We start from the raw sequence: 19388 nt of genomic DNA on the forward strand, positions 1-19388 counted from the left end.
AGGGACACTAAAAGAAGCCTTTGTGTCATGAATTACCTACTTTCAGTTTATTTGAAGTAAATGAATTTAACTAATGAAATATTTTAAGTTACAGAAAGGACATAAGATGGTTACCTTATTCCTGCCACCCCACTTAGTCAAACCACAATGTTTCTCTCATTTGCCTCAAGTTGTCTAAGTAAAGCTTCCAATGTAGTCCTCCAGAGGTCCCTTTCCTCTTTCTTCCTCCAAGAGATATCTGTTTTCTGGCTTGTCATTCACATAGGTGTTTTACAATTTTCTTATTTATGGAGGCATCATAGAATACAATGGGTTATTTTTTCAGGTTCCTGTACTTCCTGCATGTGGCATCATCGCTACATGTGTGCTCTGCAGCTTCTGAGGTTATTAAGTTGATACCCGTAGCCTTGCTTTTTAAATTTCAACTTCTGTGTGTTCCTTATCTTAGAAATGACCATGTTGCTATCCCACAGTGACCAAAACTGTTGGCTTCTACAAACTTTGGCATGGGAATTCCCATTTCTTTGTGTCCTTATTGGTACTGGTAATAAAACTTGAGGTTCACCAGACTCTACTGGAAGTGAGGTGATTCATTCTGTAGTTCTTACACACACCCCGCCCTTTTGTGCTGCCCTTGCTGGGTTCAGCACATGCTTTGTGCACATTTTGGTCTTCAATTGCTGAAAGCAGCAACATCTTCAATGTTAACAGTAGAATCGTGGCTGTCTCACAGCAATCATGTTGCTGTCACTGGCTGTCATAAATAGTGTGCTGACCCTTCCATAGAGCTGAGAGCATCATCACCATGAGATTCAAGCCTGTCAGCCTGCCTGGGGAGTGAGTAGCAGCCTTATTTAGGTGGGCAGTGAACTAACTTCTGTTATACTGCCAAAGATTAGGCCCTTGAAGGCATTGTACTTACAGAATTGGAGCATCCTCTGTTTCAACATTTGGTTACAGTTTGGAAAAAGGTTAAATTGCATTGGTTCTGACTGTTCTGGGGTCTTCATTTTCAGCAGTTCAGGAAATATCAGAAACCAGATGCCAGTTTTATTGCCCCCTGGTGGGAGGGCCAGAACTGAGTGGTTACTGGGAACTTCTGGAGTATGACTCTGTGGCCCCATCTCCATAAGCTATGTGCCTCTGGAGATTTATGTCAAAGCCGTCTCTTCTGTATTTATTTAAGTAATAACAAAATCACTTTTTTCCCCCTCATTTTTTGCAGATAAAGGAAACCAGGAGAGCAATGAGAGATACTGACAGGGGACTAGAAAAGATGGCTATTGGCCATCATATCCAGGACCGGGCTCACGTCATCAAAAAGTGCAAGAACACCAAGACTGGGGATGAAGAGGTCAACCAGGAGTTCTTCAACATGTGCGAGAGTGAGTGGCCAGGCCGCCTCCGCCTCCCACAGGGAAGCGGCGCTGCATGTGCAGACTTGGCTTTCTCTGAACAGCACATCCTGAGCTGTGCTTCATGACCAATGTGGAGCGAATACAATAGGACTGTGTCTCAGCCGTCAACGGCACATCTCTTTTACAGGGATTCTTGGCAATGCGGAGTCTCATTTATTTTTCTTATCTTATAAAATGGACTTTTTGAATTATGTTTTAATAATATCAGTAGGCAAAACTAGTTTTTAGATATGTTTTATTATCAAGGAAATACATTTGAAAAGGATGACGTAAAAATAAAAATCATCTACAACCCAACCCCATATAAGTGTCAGCTATGCTTTAATGAATTCCTTCCAGCAATTTTATGTACACAAATGCACACACATTTTTCAGGTTACATTTTACCACCTAGCTTATGTGTGTGTATCTGAACTCACCCACCCATCGTGTTTTTTTTTCAAAAAACATCTCCGTAGTTACCTAAGTGTTAATCACAAATTCACCATCATTTACTTAAACCATTCTGCATTTTGAGCAGTTAGATCTAAAGATTTCAATTCCTGGTATATGCCATATAAAATATTATGCATATATATGAAGTAGATATTTTCATTTTCTTGATTTTATATTCATTCTTCAGTGCATTTAAGCCTTTCCGGTATCCTACCCTTTCTTATTAAAGTTTTTATTATATTTAAATGTATTAGCAATCTTAATAAACAAATTTTGATTTTGGGGGGGGGGTACTGGGGATTGAACTTAGGGCACTTAACCACTGAACCACATCCCCAGCCCTATATTGTCTTTAATTTAGAGACAGGGTCTTATTGAGTTGCTTAACACCTAGCTTTTCTGCTGAAATTGGCTTTAAACTCGCAGTCCTCCTGCCTCAGCCTCCTGAACCACTGGGATTACAGGCCTGCACCACTGTGCCCCACTGTGCCCGGCTAACAAATTTTAATTTTATTTTAGTCAATATTAATAATCCAGCTTTTGCATTTTAAATGTGAAACTACTTAAACTTAATTGTATTCATCTCCTATTTTCAGAAAGTATTCTGAATGTTTTATAGTATAGGGTTTAAATAATTAAGTCATTTTAGAAAAAATTCTTTTGAGATAGTTTGATAAAGCCATTATTATGCAATAAGAGGGAAGCCTCCATATCTTGACCTTTTTGAAATTGTAATCTTTGTAATTTTACCATTTAAATACACAGAGAATTTCACATAATCAACATGCTGGAGAAACTATAGTTCAGGAAAACACTACCCTGGAAGAACAGGAGCTGTGGCCTCTGCTGGAGGTTGTGGAGACTGGGTCACCTGCTCACACCAGAAGCTAAGAGCCAAGGGAGGAGCCTCCTAGGGGAAGGACAGCAGAGCAGAGAGGCCCTTGGATAGGAAGATGATAAACAGAAAGCTACCCCGGAGGCGGCAGGCCAGGGCTGGATGTCCAGGGAAGCCAGCCTTCAGCTAAGGGGAGAGGGCGGGGACTCCCTGACTGAGGCCACATACCTGGCGCAGCCCTGGCCTCCTGGAGCCCACTGCCCCTGCTGCACACAAGTACTGTCCTGTGCTCTGGTTTCAATGCAGGTGATGCACATGCCTTTGATGATGAGTGGCAAACTGAGGTCCTGAAGTACAACCCTGGGGGGCGGCCACGCAAAGTGGAGAACACCAGGATGCGCAGCGTCGGTCACGAGAATGCAGGACCCCGGGAGGTGAAAAGAAGGTAAAGGCCATTTTCCCAGTGCATTTTTAAGGGAGAGTTAGGCAGCTGTACCTCTTACCAGAAAGTTCTGACATCCAAGTTGTATGCATGGTATTGTTCCTAAAATATGTAAAAATTTCACATTATGTCTGAGTTTTCATTACAAATTTAACTTTGTATTTAAAAAACCTACTGTTTTAGCATTGTATGGTTAGTAATTCACCAGCAATCTACACTTCAGAAGACAGAGGCCAAAATCCTCCTAAGGAAAATTGATATACTGTAATGCAGTTCTTCTTGCAAAATGAATTCTAATCTAGATGTGGATAAAGTCCTATATGTCACAGGAGCTAAAGATATTTGCATCTAGAGGGATGATAAAAGGAGAGGGAGAGCTATTTAGGGAAGACTCCCTATTTTAGGGAAGATTAACTTCCCTAAAAGTTCAAAATTTAGTATTTATGGTAAATGAATTTTTAGAGACGTATAATATGTAATGACAGTATATGAAATACCACATTTTATGTGTATTAGATAATTTGGAAGAATGTTGCAAAAAATTTAGCCTTTCTTTGAATTATCCTTTGGAATAGCTGGGAAAAAATTATCCTTTGTGAAACCAGCACCATACTTTGCCACTGTCTTCTGACATCTGTGCTTGAGTGATATTAATAAAGATTTAAATAATTTATCTCAAATTTCATAAAGCATATATTAAAAGTTATAGGTTTTAGTACATATTCTGGAGTTACCATGGAAGTTGGTTCTCTGGAGGAAACTGAAATGATACCTAATTCCTAGTTGAAATTACCCTGTAGAGAGCACGGCCTCCCCAGGCCTTCAAGCAGAACCCTGTTGAGGGCTGTGTAGAAGGCAGAGGTTTCCTATGCCACAGGACAAGTGGTGTCCAGCCAACCAGAACCTTGTGCAGAATGTCAGGTGCCAGACCTCATAAAGTACTTGCTCAGGAATTCAGAGCACTAGTATTTTCTATTAAATGCTTAAATACTTGCTCTCATCTTAATTTTAGATAATATCTGTCCCACTTTAAAATTTGATGGTTAAAAATCGAGTAGTGCTAAGTTTGAATATGAAATCCAGGTCCCAATTAGAGAAGATATACTCTTTATGGATGATTTATAGATCTGTGGCCCTAATCAGCAGCATTTTAACCAGTACTGCCCAATAGCATTGTCTAAAATGTTTTTCTACAGTGATGAAAATGTTACATATTTATACTGTGCAATATTATAACTATTAAACACATGTGTCTATTAAGTCACACTGGAATATAGCTGGCACAACGGAGGAGTTATTTTTAATTAAATATAAATGTTGCTAGTGGCTGCATATTGAACAGTACTGTTAAATTGCAAACACTTAGATCTTAGGTAAACAGCTATTGCTTTCTTAACTGTTCAATGAAGTAGTGCTTTCTTAAGTTACAGTGGTTTTTAAACATGTTTGCAATGACTCAAAAAACAATGAGCATTTTAAAACTGGTATCAACATGCATGTATTCATTTCTCAGGGATAAATCTCATCATAGTCCAGCCCTTGAAAGTGGAAGAAAACCAAAAGTTTTTGGAGACAAACTCAACATCAAAGGATCACCTGTGAAAATGAACAAAAAATAAACAGCCATGCCCTTGACTCATTTTGTGTTGGTTGTTTTAATGACGTCGTGGTGCCGGGCAGTAAACGTGGGACAGTCTCCTCTTGTGAAACCAGCACCATACTTTGCCACTGTCTTCTGACATCTGTGCTTGAGTGATGTTAATAAAGATTTAAATAATTTATCTCAAATTTCATAATGTCAGCTAATTTTATAATGCCAGCTAGCATAAGGCTTTAAAAAGAATAATATAAACTAGTAGTGCTGCTATATAAGAAATCAGCTCTTATTTTGACAAAGGGAAAGAATAAATAGTTCATTAAAAAAAACTATTTTGGCTGATTGTAGTGACACATATATGTAATCTCAGAGGCTTGGGAGGCTTAGGAGGCTTGCAAGTTCAAGGCTAGCCTTAGCCACTTAGTGAAGCCATCATGTCTCAAAATTTTTTTTAAAATACAGAAGGACTGAGGACATAGTTTAGTGGTAAAGTGTCCCTGGTTTAGTCCTCAGTATACAAAAAAATAAAGAAAATTTTAAAATTTAAATTACTAATGTACATGAGTATTGTATTCAGACATTATATTCTTTGCTTTGTTGTATGCTTACCCTTGACATTTCTGCTCTTTCCCACAAACAGTTGACTGTTTTACTCATCTGTTTTAGGCCTTTAGTCACTAAAATGCAAATGTGTTAATTCATTTTTATAGCTGAAATTAATTGGCATAATCTTACACATACTCTATTATACTAACATATTATAATAATATTCTAGAACATACTGGGAAGTTGTCAAAAGCCATAACTTTTCAAGTAACACTCTTGCTAAATTGACTTAACAACAGAATCTCAATAGACACTTTCATTGTTCTCCTTTTGCCTAAATCATTACATTGATAACTTGAACAATTATGTTCAAATCTGAAAACACATTTTAATAAACTATGCTTAATAGTATAATTTCTTCCCATTACATGGCAGAGAATTCACAGAACTTTTTTCCCCACTGCTATGGTTTGGATGTGAGGTGTCCCCCAAAAGCTCACATATGAGACAATGCAAGAAGGTTCAGAGGAGAAATGATTGGGTTGTGAGAGTCTAAACTGAATCAGTGAATTAATCCCCTGATAGGGATTAACTGAGTGATAATTGAAGTGGTGGGGTGTGGCTGGAGGTGGTGGGAATTAGGGCGTGACCCTGAGGTATATATTTGTATCTGGCAAGTGGAGTTCTCTGTCTGCTTCCACATCACTGTCATGTGAGCAGCTTCCCTTTGCCACGCTCTTCTGCCATGATGTTCAGCCTCACCTCAAGCCCTGAGGAATGGAGCTGGCCTTCTCTGGAATCAGACCTCTGAAACCATGAGCCCTCAAAAAACCTTTTCTTCCCTTGCAGGTGTGCTGGTCAGATCCTTTAGTCACAATAGCAAAAAGCTGACTAAAACACAAATTACTTGCTATGAAAATAAAAATTGAAGTAAACCTATATTTCTTCTTAAGCCACAATGTTTTCTTAGAGGACATTTATAAAATGTGACATTTAGAAATCATCAATGTTCTGTATGTGGCCTCAGGTATATAAGATTTTTTTCAATGGTCCTACTTGGGCCCTAAAAAGAACCCAACTGTGGAAAATTTCTCATAGACAAAAGAGAGAGACTGATCACCTGATGTATTTACACTTGTTCAAACATGAGACTTGCTAACAAAGTATTCAACAGTATGCGACAGGTGCATAATTATTTTTTATAGAAATTGTCTTTGACCACTAACATTTGAACTAATATAAACTGATCTTTCTCCTTTCTAATTTTTAAAAAATTATTTGGTAGTTATAGGTGGACACAGTACTTTTATCTTATTTTTATGTGGTGCTGAAGATTGAACCCAGGGCCTCATGCATGCTAGGCAAGTGCACTTCCTATGAGCCCCAACCCCAGGCCCTTAACACTCATTTTTGTCTAGTGTAAATCATAAATGTAAAATGTCTTTTTATAAAAGCCATAGCACTTGAGTAAGATTTTATTTAAGCTAACTTTTTGAGTTAATTTATATGCATTGTATGCTAGCTTAAATTGCTGAAAGTAGAGGCAGAAGTTTGCTTTAAAAATGCAGACACACAGGGCTGGGGCTGTAGCTCAGTGGTAGAGCTCTTGCCTAGCATGCATGAGGCACTGTGTTCGATCCTCATGCACCACAACATAAAATAAAGGCATGCTGTCCATCTACAATTACAATAACAAAAAGCCACAGCCTCAGTTCCCAAAAGCAGATGTCCCAAAGCCACTCTCCATCCCTTTGTGATCAATGGCAGAGACAGCCACGGAGGTAAACTGTTCCCTTGGTTTTAGTAGAATTAAAAAAAGACATTCTTGATTTTATTAAAAAAAAAAAAAAAGACTTGTTTCTACATTGCTAGATACAGAATTGTATTAATTTTTGATGAACCTTGAGACTTCAAAATCATCCTCTAAATCACTAGACCGCAGCATAAACGAGAAACACAAGATTCTGCCTATTCTACAGAGGCTATTGTTTATTCTGTGGAAGTTGAAATTATAAAATGTATGTGGGGTCATTCTACAAAACACCTGACTAGTGTGCCTGAAGACCATGGGGTCAGGAAACACTAGGAGGACTGCAGCTGTAGAGACCAGAGATGGCACCTCACTGGGGGAAGCCCTCTGATTCCCATAGGGCTGAGCCAGAAGCCTTTCCCTGCTTCTGCCCCCTGGGGAGGGGGTGCTTTTGTGGCACTTCTGGATTAAAGGACTCTTTCAGCACCCAGTCGATGATTGACAAAATGCAAAAGGAAAACAAAACCCGGGAACCACTACTGATTTAAGGGTCAGATTCAGGACTGGGGCTGTGGCTCAGTGATAAAGAGTACTTGCCTAGCCTGTGTGAGGCGTTGGGAAGGTGCCAGCGGGGAGCTGTCCAGTCTCCAGGAAGCCTCTCCAGGTTTTAAAAAATCTACTTGTTAAGGAAAACACTGAACTTGCACCAAAGCAGAGCAAAGAGCAACCCTGCATTCACTGGGCTGAGCAGTTTCAGCAGAGAGGCCTCTGCCCGCTTAAGAGGGCCATCAGTCACTGGGCCTTAGCCAGGGCAGAGGCGGGCACTCAGAGCCACAGGAGCGCCAGGAGGAAGGAGAGGGTGTTGAGAGCCACAGCCCAAGGGGCCCCAGCAAACTTCCAGCTGCCAGCAAACTTCCAGCTGCCAGCTGATGATTGGCTCACAGTGGCCCCAGCAAACTTCTAGCTGCCAACTGATTGGCTCCTCTGCGGTGATGCTCATTGGGCTGTTTCCCCACCCTTTCAGACCATGGAGCTGCTCATTGGGGGACTGTTTTTGGCTCTGCCCACGCGACCCAGCCAATCAGCCTCAAGAGCAGGAGGAGTGGGGGAGGTTGAGAGGCTTGTGGGAAGCCTGTGGTGGCAGTTGGGCTCTGAAGGTTTTTCCTGAGGAGCTGTGTGGTTTGGCATGTGTGGTTCTAAAAATAAAGTTCGTTTCTTTTGACAAGTGGCTCCTGAATTGTGCCTAGCCAGATTGCGGCAAGAGGGGACAAACAGGGCTGGTCCACAAGGAGGAGGGAGAGGAGACAGGGTTGGAGTACAAGGAGGAGAGAGAGGGGACAGTCAGGGCTGGGAGCAGCAGGAGGAGGGAGGGGGGCAGTGTGGAGGGAGCCTCAGGAGGATTTCCTTCTGCACCAGGAAGGCTGCTGGGAGGGTTTGAGACAGAATTTTGGACCTATCAGGCCACGTCCTTGGAGACGCAAGGTGGCACCTGAACTGCAGGTCGCGGCCTTCCACCTGGTCTGGCAGCGCAGCTGACAACTGGGAGCAATGCAACGTTGTGAGATAAGAGCAGTAATCTGCAGTTGGTAGTCGACCTCTTGCTCCAGGTTCTTGGGGCTCGACCACAGGCACGTTTCAGGCGCGCGAGAATCTATAACACTGCGCGAACCTCGTGGGCAATTTGACATTCTTTTCACTTAAATTCTGTTATGAACACCTCCCCACGCGGGAATACAAACAGCCCAGTTTAAAGTCTTTGTCTTTCGCACCCGTCCTGGTTCTACAGGATTAAACCGCTCTCCCCGGGCACTAGGCTCTGCGCCGGGCGGTGCACTTCCTCCTCCAGGCGGCAGAGGGCGCCGCCGCCTGTCTGCCGGAGGCTCCGCACCTAGCGCCTCCGTGCTTTCGCCCCGGAAGTGCTCTGCCGGGCCGCCGGCGGTGACTTCCTGCGGGAGCCGGTGCTGAAGGACCGGGCTTAGGTTCGCTAAGCATGCTGCTGGTGCGTGCCGCCTCGGCTCTGTGCCGGCGAGGGAGGCAGGTACGTGCGGCGGGGTGTCAGCCTCGGTCCTCAGGAGGAGCCCGGGCTGCGACCCCTCGGTCCCCAGGAGCTGCCCAAGCCCCGCGCCTGACCCGGTCGTCTGCCTGGGTTGTTGACTTGCGCTCCGCTGCAGGCGCTTCTCCGTGGTCCGTGTCCGCCAAGGTTCAGGTTGATACGCTAAAGCTTGTGGGGCCGGGCGGGCCCGGGCGCAGCCGGCCCTGTCCTTGCGCCTCGGGTCACTCGCTCTCTGTGGATCAGCAAGGCTGTCACCTTTTCCAAGTCCTTTTGCCGCCTCCTTTGCAGAAGTGACTGCTGTGCACTTTGGATGTGCAGTTCTGTAGGAAGAAGTTTGTTTTGGCCATGAAGTCCAGTGTCCCGCCCCTTGCTAGTGTAGTTTTAAAAATATTTCATTATTTTTTGTAGAGAAAATCTGGAGCCTTTGCCGGGCTGCCTTGAAGCTACTGCTTGGAATTGTAAATCCTCAAAACGCCCTTGCTGTGAGCCACAGTGAAGAGGAAGGAGAGAAAATTAATGGAAAATTTAAATTAAATTCTTTATTTCGTATTTAAATAGTTTTAGGAGCTATTTTCTGATTTTATTTTAAGCAGCTCCAATGTATTTCCAAGCTAACATTTGGCAAAGGTATTTTTCTGTTTTAATTTAGCTAATTCTAAAGAGTATATGTTCTTTGCCTTTTTTTGTGGCTACTTCTTTGGTGTTGCAGGTTTAAACATTTCCCCTTCTGCCTTTCCAGGATTTCTTGTATTCATTGCAATTCTTTGGAGGAAAGATGCCCACCATTCTTTCATTTTAATTGCCTATTATCCTTCTAAAAAGTGCATTGAATTGAGCCCTTTCATTTCTTCAGGTTAATTGGAAGGCCTGCCGATGGTGTTCATCAGGGATAATTCCTAATGAAAAAATCCGAAACATCGGAATCTCCGCTCACATTGACTCTGGGAAGACCACGTTAACAGAGCGGGTGCTGTACTATACTGGCAGGATCGCAAAGATGCATGAGGTATGTGGTTCACAGTTGATGCCAGATAATTAGAGCTTGGTTTTAGTTGTCTTATATTTATGATTTAGTGAACTTCATAAAACCTGAGAGAATAAGAAGAGCAGTAACATTGGCTTTTTAACCACAGTCACATACACAGAGGCGAGAGCCCATGTTGGCTCCAGAGACTGTCACTGTTAGTATCCTGAGCAGATTATCTTTTAAGAATGTTAAACCAATAAAATCTATTCTTAAGCAACTGTTAAAATAGTTCTTATATAGTTTTTAATAATGGGTAGACATTTATAATGTTAAATGGACACATGGGTTTAAAATGACATATAGTTTGAACTTAAAAAAATAAATGTTGGAAAAATGTATTTAAAAAAAAATTGAGACTCCTGAACACATGTAGCATGGAGTAACTTAACTCTCCATCCTGAACTATTTCTTCAGGTGAAGAGTATCTTGTTAAATTACATACTCTCAAGAGCAGAATCCTTCCTATGAATGCCTCTGTCCAGCTGAGGCAGAACTGGGAAGGATTAACACCTGTTGATGAACTGAGGTAGGGCTGGTGGGAAGGAGCTGTGCAGAGGGAGCAAGGATATTTTTTTTTTTTTTTTTTTTATGATTTCACATTGTGTAGAATTTTTTCTTTTTAAGAGAGAGAGAGAGAGAGAAGTTTTTAATATTTATTTATTTTTTTTGTTATTGGCGGACACAACATCTTTGTTCGTATGTGGTGCTGAGGATCGAACCCGGGCCGCATGCATGCCAGGCGAGCGCGCTACCGCTTGAGCCACATCCCCAGCCCAAGCATGGATATTTCTAAGACTGGCATGTTCCCCTGGTCTGTCCTAGCAGTAAGGAGGACAGCTTTGTGGCTGTTAAGACATGCTGACTATTATCTACTTTTTGAGATGCTGTAGTTTAACTGTTAGATGTCTGAAAATTGTCCAAGTTAACTGTATATTGTTTCCATTTCAGTAGAGATCGCTTTCCTTGTTGGGGTGCAAAGACAGAAGTCTGAATTGTTATACTTGTGTTTAGGTGAAAGGTAAAGATGGAGTTGGTGCAGTCATGGATTCCATGGAACTAGAGAGACAGCGAGGAATCACGATTCAGTCAGCAGCTACATATACCATGTGGAAAGATGTCAACATCAACATCATAGATACTCCTGGTGAGTTAGGGTCTTGCCTTTATTGTAGCTCTGTTGCAGAAGCACATTTGGTTCCTTCTTCTACTCTGATCCAGTTTAATTTCGAGTATCAAATTAAATCAATATTACTAATGATTTCTTATTAGAGAAAATAGATATGGGACCTGAAGCACTTGTTGATTTCCTTGAAAAATAGTGCACATACATGTGAGTATTAAGTTCTTGCCTTTTACAGATTGTAGCTCACTCCACAGTTGCCCAGGCCCTTATATTTTGTAGGAGTGATCTCTCTGGACCTGATGGGGGTGAATGGCATTGGTGAGCAGAGGAAACTGCATTCTAATTAGAAGACTTACATAGCCAATAGTGCTACAGAGCCTTTTAATAGTGCCTGGATTAAAACTTCAGACCACTCTTTCACCATCTTACATGCTGCTTTGTCTCACCAGGCCATGTGGACTTCACGATAGAGGTCGAAAGGGCTCTGAGAGTGCTGGATGGCGCCATCCTTGTTCTCTGTGCCGTCGGAGGGGTACAGTGCCAGACCTTGACTGTCCATCGTCAGATGAAACGCTACAGTGTTCCTTTTTTAACTTTCATTAACAAACTGGACCGGATGGGCTCCAACCCGGCCAGGGCCCTGCAGCAAATGAGGTACTGAGCCTCAGAAGAGAGGGTGTCCTGATCTAGACAGCTAGCTTTGCTTCCAGAAGGTCCGTTCATAGCGTGTTGCTAAGCTCTGTCTTTATGCTTTCCTTGATTAAAAACATGTCTGTAAGTAACTTAGTAAATGAAGCTCTGAATTCATTAGTTTGGGTTATGGTGTAATTTTATCAGCCACTTTCTCTGTGAAATGGGGGAAAAATGATGAACTCTGGGGAGGTTAAAGATGACTTCAGAAGATATCTGGCAGTTGATATTGCTTTGCTGTAATTAGAGAAGGTGTAATCTAGGTTCTAGAAGTAGTTTGCATTCTATTTAGACAACCTGAAGGGTCACTTTCTGTTTTAATTTTGGGGGGTTTTGATAGATTTTAGTGAATGTGTTTACATAGTGTGCACAGAGACGCAGTCCCCTTGCTTTCTGATGATAAGGCATGTGCAAGACAACAGTGAGGCATCCCGCACAAGCTGTGGCCAGTGGTGCTTATGGCCTTTCACGTTTCCTGGCTTTTCATGTTTCCTATGGTGTGTTTCACCTGGCTTTTCAAGTGAAGGGCTTGCTTTTCACTTTTGTGGACATGTGAGCGCAGCCGTAGTGTCCTGCTCAAGTTTCACAGCACAGCTAATGGGTGCAGGTGGTAAATGTGTGGATAGGCTGAGAGTGATGTATCTGAAACAGAAAATTGAATGGGAGTGATGTATTTGAGAAAGTGAAAGTCATGTTTTTCTTTTGGGGGCTGTTTGTAATGTTTTCTTGGTAAAAACTAAATGTTCTTACTTTTTGTCCTGACTTTCTTGGACTGAGCTGCACTCAGTCTTCCTGAATTCCCAAGAAAATTGTCTTTCATCATTTTTTGATTACTTTGGTTCTTTCTTTGCTCCACTCCTATTTATCTACTTTCTCATTTTGTAACTCATTAAGCTGATTTTGGAATGTCTAGATTTGGCCTCTGTGTCTTCACTTTTCTATCAAGCTCTTTGTTATTTTGTGCTGGATCATGAGAGAATTTTTTTTTTTTTTTTTTGGTTCTGGGGATTGAACCAAGGGGCACTTAACCCCTGGACCACATCCCCAGCTCTTTTTTATATTTTAGTTAGAGACGGGGTCTCCTTAAGTTGCTTAGGGCCTCCCTTAAGTTGTTGAGGCTGGCTTTGAACTTGTGATCCTCCTGCTTTAGCCTTCTGAGCCGCTGGGATTACAGGTATTCACCACCATACCCAGCAACATGTGAGAATTATTAAGGTTAATATTCTAGCTTGTGAATTTGATACTAATCTGTGTCCCTCTGAGTATTTAGCCCCCCGCCCCCTTTTTGGTACCGGTTAACCCAGGGGCACTTAACCACTGAGCCACATTCCCAGCCTTTTTTATTTTGAGACAGGGCCTCGCTCAACTGCTGAGGCTGGCTTTGAACTTGCCATCCTCTTGCCTCAGCCTCCCAAGTTGCTGGGTATTTAGCCTATCTTTTGAAAATATTTCAGCAATTATGTAGTTAATTTTTATAAGCTTTCTTGTTTATTGGAACACTTTTAATAGAGGTAATTCACAAATTTTTAGTTTTCATTATTCTGGTAACTCTGGAGGTTAGTGCTGTTTCTTGAGTTTGTATTTCTCTCACAAGTTCTTAGTTTCCTTCAGGTAGCAATCCTCAGATTCTCTCCCATAGTTACCCATCCAAGTCTAGAGTCCAGGCTCCATAATGCAGCTAGACGTTTCTTCTCCCCTGGGAATCCTGCCAGGTCAGTGCAGTTCCTATCAGTGACTGTGCCTGGTTGGGGGACAGACTTATGATGAGTGTGTCCTATGAAAATTCTCTCTGCAGATAGCTGCACTTAGTTTTGCTGTCAGGATCTAAGAATGAGAGGTGGCTCAGCTATTCCACCATCCTTCAATTTCCTTGCCAGCCCCTTGTTTTTCTTCTTCCCTGTGTTTCTGATTTTGCATGCTCAGGAGATGCGGTGGGAAGCCTCTTGCTCTGGAGTTCTTTTTGTTGCCTTAGCAGGGCTGTGGGCTTCCTGAGCTCTTGGAGGCTGGCTGCCAGTCCTCTCTCACTGCTTTTCTCTTCTAAAATGCTGATGTTACCCTTCTCGTTTCTACAGTGTCTGCCATTGATTTATTTTTACATTTGTTACTTGAAAGAGATTTTAAGAGAAGAAAAGTAAGTAGGGTATTTTTATCTTTCAGGTCTAAACTAAGTCATAATGCAGCATTTGTGCAAATACCCATTGGTTTGGAGGGTAATTTTCGAGGAATTATAGATCTCATTGAGGAACGCGCCATCTTTTTTGATGGAGACTTTGGGTAAGTGCTAAAAAGACACTCTTTTTTTTTTTTTTTTGATACTGAAGATTTAACCCCTGGGCATTCAGCCACTGAGCCACATCCCTAGCCCCTTTTTTTTGTTTGTTTTTGAGACAGGGTCTTGTGAAGTTGTTTGGGGCCTCACTGAGTAACTGAGGCTGACCTTAAACTTATGATCCTCTTGCCTCAGCCCTTTGAGCCACTGGGATTGCAGGCGTGCGCCTCCGTGCCTAACTAAAAATATATCCTTATATATACTTTAGAAAACACCAAAGTGGCAAGAGTATGCTCTTTAAACGTACAGTAAACATATTTTAGAAACGTGGCTGGAAGAATATTCTCCAGAGGGACTATATTTTAGTTCCTTTGGTCCTGGTTTTCTCGGTGTGCATTCTGACAGAGAGCATGTTAGGTTTCGGGCAACTGCTCCAATCATGTTGCTACATGTGGGTGCTTTCAGGGTGAGCGCTTCTGGGTTGAACTGCTAGTGTCTCTTTCCCTCTAGTTCATTGGTCCCTTCATTCACTCATGCTGTGGACTTAAAAGTCAGCATTGCTGTGTCTTGGGTGTTGTGGTAAAAATAGGGAGAGATAAGGATTGTTAAGTATTTGCTGTACCTGCTTCATGGTATTACAAAGGTAAAACAGTTCATATGTGAAAACTTACAATTGTGTGAATGTGGTTTAGGAAATGCAAGAAGCAAGTTTATAACTTTTTTTCCTTCATGTGGTGCTGGAGATGGAACCCAGGGCTTCATGGATGCTGGGGAGGCCCTATGCCACTGAGCTATATCCCAGCCCTTTTTATTTTATTTAAGGCAGGGTCTCACCAAGTCACCCAGGCTGGTCTTGAACTTGGGACCCTCCTGCCTCAGCTTCCTGAGTAATTGGAAGTACTTAATGTGTGTGCCACTCTGCCCAGCTTGGTAGCTTTTCCATGTTGTATTTGTTTAGTCAACATTTCAGTGACTTCTGCCTGCACACTACTGTCATTTTCCAGTGGTTATCACATCCTAGTATTCATACAAATCAAGAACTCATTAAAACAGGTAGCCTGGGTTCACCTCCAGAGATTCTGATTTAGTAGCTCTGGTGTTGGGGTTAGAATTTGTATTTTTGGAAAGTTCTCAGGCAATGCACTACTGTATTGCTACAGATCACACTTTGAGGATACAGATCTGGTGATGTGGAGAGTCATGTGTTCTGGGGAGCAAGCCCGGTAGGGGGTAGGTTCTCCAGAGCTGCTGCTGCTTGAGGGACCTCCTCCTTCTGCTGTGAAGTTAGAATCACAGGTCTGACAGGTAGGGGAGTGACACTGCGATCCTGAACTGTGAACTCTGTTCTCATCAGCCAGCTTGTAGGCAGGAAGAGGATACAGGCTGCCCAGAAAAGAAGGTTCCTCTCCCTGTGTGACAGCTAAGTGAGGATGGCTGCATTGACCTGTCATCCTTAACATAAGGCCCAAGGTTCTGTTGCTATTGCTTTACAGTCCAGCTTTTTTCATGGCAGGGACTCAGAAAGGCGTTTTTGAATGAGTGAAGGACTCCACTTCCTAGAGTTTGCAAGGAATTATCAGGTAGCTGTTTCTCAGGTAGAGGTCCTTTTGTGTTCTTTTACATCAGAATGACAGGTGGGGCTTCTCAATGTGCATGGGGTGTCTGTCTGTCAGAAGGTGCAGGGAAGGCTGAAGTCTGTGGAGCCTGCCTGGATGAAGGAGTCAAGATCCAAGGCTGTGAAGGGTGTTCTTCAGGATGTTAAGGATTATTTTCTAACTGTAGTTATCTTTTGTCTTAAAGAATGTGTTTTCTTAAAAGCTAATTATTTTTGCATTAATTTTTATTTTTTTTATAAACACCTTGAAAAACTTTCAGACTTGTTAAATAAGCAAATATGGTGACTTTGCAAGTTTTTTTTTGTTTTTTTTTTTTTGGTGATTTTATCTGCTTTGCTCCTAGAGTGGAGACAGGTCTCAAGATGGAAATATGCCATGTTGTCCCACCTTACTTACTACAAACTGTAGTCAGGGTTGTTATTTTTAAAAAAGGAGTAGAGTGAGATCTCTAATCCTGCTTGCTAGAGAATGTGATGTTCTGATAAACAAGTTTATGGTTTGTAGGATTTTTCAAGAGCTCAGATGGACTTCAAACATAAAAATCAAGATTATGTACTTTCCAGTTAGGATGCAATAAAATGGGTTCCGTAACTACATTGAAAAGAAGTTTAATGTTTGCTTTAGTTGATACATTTCCAAGTGATTGTTTTGATTTTATAGTATATACTCATTTTGGATTTCTAGAATGAGGTCAGACTAGTTTGTATTAAATTGGGAAGGATTTTGCGTTATATCATTTAGCATAATCTTCTGTAAAATTTGGCTGACATAAAAGTAGAATTGATCTCTATTAAAAAATGAAGGGTTTTTTCCCTCATTATAGTGGACTATTTTAAATGTTGGCTCCTCTATGTGCTAGTTGTGCAACCCTGAGCAAGTTGCTTTGCTGTTTAAAGTACCTTTGCCCACTATTCTGAATGAATTTTAAAGACATATTAGTCATATTTGCTGATTGAGTACAAATATATCATGCTTTTCCTTACCTATAAAAAATGTATTAGCCATTAATTATATCTTCTCAATGGTGCTTTGTATGTTTAACTGAATACCATTAAAGTACTAAGTGAAATGTTTCTTTTCTCAGTCAGACTGTTCGATATGGTGAAATTCCTGCTGAATTGAGGGTTGCTGCAGCAGACCACCGGCAGGAGCTGATTGAATGTGTTGCCAACTCAGATGAGCAGCTTGGGGAGCTGTTCCTAGAGGAGAAAGTCCCCTCCATCTCTGACTTAAAGGCAAGTTCTCTCAAAATAATTCTTAGCCAGGTGTGGTGGCCCTCATCTGTAATCCCAGCAACTCAGGAGACTGAAGCAAGAGGACTGCAAGTTCAAAGTCAGCCTCAGCAACTTGGTGAAAAGGGCTGGGGATGTGGCTCAGTGGTTAAGTGCCACTAGGTTCAATTCATGGTTCCAAAAAGAAAGAAAGGATCAATATAATTCTTATACTAGCAGATAGGGTTTTTTCCTTCTTTTTTGGGGGGAGGGCACATGATGCTTTTATGCACAGGTTTTATTAACAAGATATGAGTGAAATTTATTTAACATATCTGCTTCCTTGAACAGTATTTGGCATGTCATATTACTTTTTTTGAAAGTAGCTAGTTGTGTAATGTCTTCAAATGAGAAAGGGGTCATAATTTGTTCTAGAAAAAAGATACTGAAACAGTCAACCTCTTGGCTATGTCCTTATTAAAAAGAGAAAATAAATATAAAAAAGTTATAGCAGCAGGGGCTGGGATTGTGGCTCAGAGGTAGGGTGCTCTCCTAGCACATGTGAAGCACTGGGTTCGATCCTCAGAACCATATAAAAATGAAATAAAGATATTGTGTCCACCTACAACTAAAAAGTAAATATATTTTTTAAAAAAGTTATAGCAGTAAGACAGGTTAAGATATGAGGTTGCTAAGTATTAACAGCTCATTCTTGGTAGTAACACTGCTGTAATATTGGGAAACATTGCATGAAGCCTTATTGTTTCCTTCACTTGATTGTTAGCTCTATAAAAATAGGGAGATTCTTGTCTATGACCGATAATCATTTTTTGAATAAACATTCTCCAAAGCAGATATATAAATGGTCAGTACAAGAAAGGATGCTAAACGTTACTGATCATTAGGGAAATGGAAATCAAACAGCAATGAGATTCCACTTAATACCCATTAGGATGGGTCTTATTCCAAGCAGTACAAACTAAATAAGAGCTGCTGGCAAGGATGTGGAGGTTAGAACCCTTGTGCACCACTGTGGAAAATGGCATGGCGGTTCCTCAGAAATGAAAGACAATTACTATTTGATCCAACAGTTTTCCTTCTGGGGGTATATCTGAAATAGAAGGGTCTCAAGCAGTTATATTCAGTCACTGTAGCTGCACTCCTGAAGTGCCAAAAGGCAAAATATTCCATATGTCCTTTAGTGAATGAGTGATAAACAAAATGTGGTATTTTTTTAGATCTAAAAAGAGTGAAATTCTGGAGGTTGGGGATATAGCTCAGTTGGTAGACTGCTTGCCTCGCATGCACAAGGCCCTAGGTTCAATCCCCAGCAACACACACACACACACACACACACACAAAAGAAAGAAATTTTGGTACATGCTGCCACATGGATGAGTCTTGAAGACATTCTAAATGAAATAAGCCAAGTTGCAAAAGAACAGATAGGTTGTCATTCCACCTCTATCACAGCAGGGCTGGTGGGAGGGTTAGTGGGGAGTTACTGTTTCATAGATACAGTTTCAGTTTGGGATAATGAAAAAGTTCTGAAGATGGGTGGTAGGGATGGATGTATGACCTGGTGAGTGTATGTAATGCTGCTAAGCTATACACTTGAATATGGTAAAAGTGGTAAATTTCATCTTATGTAGGTTTTACTACAACTTTTAAAAAGACAAGTTAGTTTTCCCCAAAACTATTAAAGTCTATTAAAGGGCTCTCTGGGACCACTCCCAGGGTCAGTGATTCACTAGGACTTACAGGACTCAGCACATAGTCATCATTACTGTGACTTTTCCTGTGAAAGGGTACATAGCAAATTCAGCCCAGGAAAATGGCACATGAGATGAAGCCATGGGTAGCCAACAGTGTCCTCTCCCAGTGGAATTACCCAGGACTGCTGAGGTCCTCTGGCACGGGTGTGGCCATTAGGGAAGCTCGTTAGAGACAGGGTGCCTTGCATAAACACCTTCTACCTAGCTCATACCCATAACTCAAATTTCCATAAAGAAAACAAGTGTTTAGCACACACCATGTTGTGCACAGCAAATCATTCTTGCCAGTTCTGAGATTGGTGAGGACCCTCCTGAAATCCGAGTTCCCAGAGAGCAGGCATAGGCCAACCTTGCAGGCAGCCTTTGCCGGGAAGGCTGTGGTCCTGTTGACTCTGCTGCACGGTGCACATGGTGTCCTCTGTTTCCAGATTGTGGTAGGATGTGCTACCAAGAACATGGAGAGGCAGCAGTGATTCTTAAGAAAACAAGCACTGGGGAAACAGACTTTGTTGGGCATGTTTCAGTCTCTTTGTTTCTATTTACCTACCACTCTCATGTGTTTCTTTGTTCTGTAGATGTAAAGTAAGTATGATAAGATGGC

General features: G+C 41.7%; 2 protein-coding genes across 5 annotated transcripts in view; both read left to right on the top strand.

The window, feature by feature from the left end:
• Nucleotides 1-4765, top strand: part of Mlf1 (myeloid leukemia factor 1) — a 38733-nt gene extending 33968 nt beyond the window's left edge. For 3 of the 4 annotated variants that reach the window (XM_071615844.1, XM_027933932.2, XM_027933933.2), the window contains 3 exons: nucleotides 1226-1385; nucleotides 2995-3133; nucleotides 4644-4765. In XM_071615844.1, the coding sequence (XP_071471945.1) occupies nucleotides 1226-1385; nucleotides 2995-3133; nucleotides 4644-4749 (405 nt within the window). In that variant the 3' untranslated portion in view covers nucleotides 4750-4765. The remainder of the gene's footprint in view (nucleotides 1-1225; nucleotides 1386-2994; nucleotides 3134-4643) is intronic. The other variant, XM_034635752.2, reaches the window with a different exon arrangement.
• A 4192-nt stretch (nucleotides 4766-8957) lies between these two features.
• Gfm1 (G elongation factor mitochondrial 1) overlaps nucleotides 8958-19388 on the top strand; it is a 41074-nt gene continuing 30643 nt past the window's right edge. The window contains exons 1-6 of the mRNA XM_027933823.2: nucleotides 8958-9061; nucleotides 9930-10082; nucleotides 11115-11247; nucleotides 11676-11880; nucleotides 14074-14190; nucleotides 16886-17036. Coding sequence (XP_027789624.1) covers nucleotides 9014-9061; nucleotides 9930-10082; nucleotides 11115-11247; nucleotides 11676-11880; nucleotides 14074-14190; nucleotides 16886-17036 — 807 coding nt within the window. The 5' untranslated portion in view covers nucleotides 8958-9013. The remainder of the gene's footprint in view (nucleotides 9062-9929; nucleotides 10083-11114; nucleotides 11248-11675; nucleotides 11881-14073; nucleotides 14191-16885; nucleotides 17037-19388) is intronic.

The sequence above is a fragment of the Marmota flaviventris genome, chromosome 8 (genome assembly GCF_047511675.1).
Source record: "Marmota flaviventris isolate mMarFla1 chromosome 8, mMarFla1.hap1, whole genome shotgun sequence".
Lineage (NCBI taxonomy): Eukaryota > Metazoa > Chordata > Mammalia > Rodentia > Sciuridae > Marmota > Marmota flaviventris.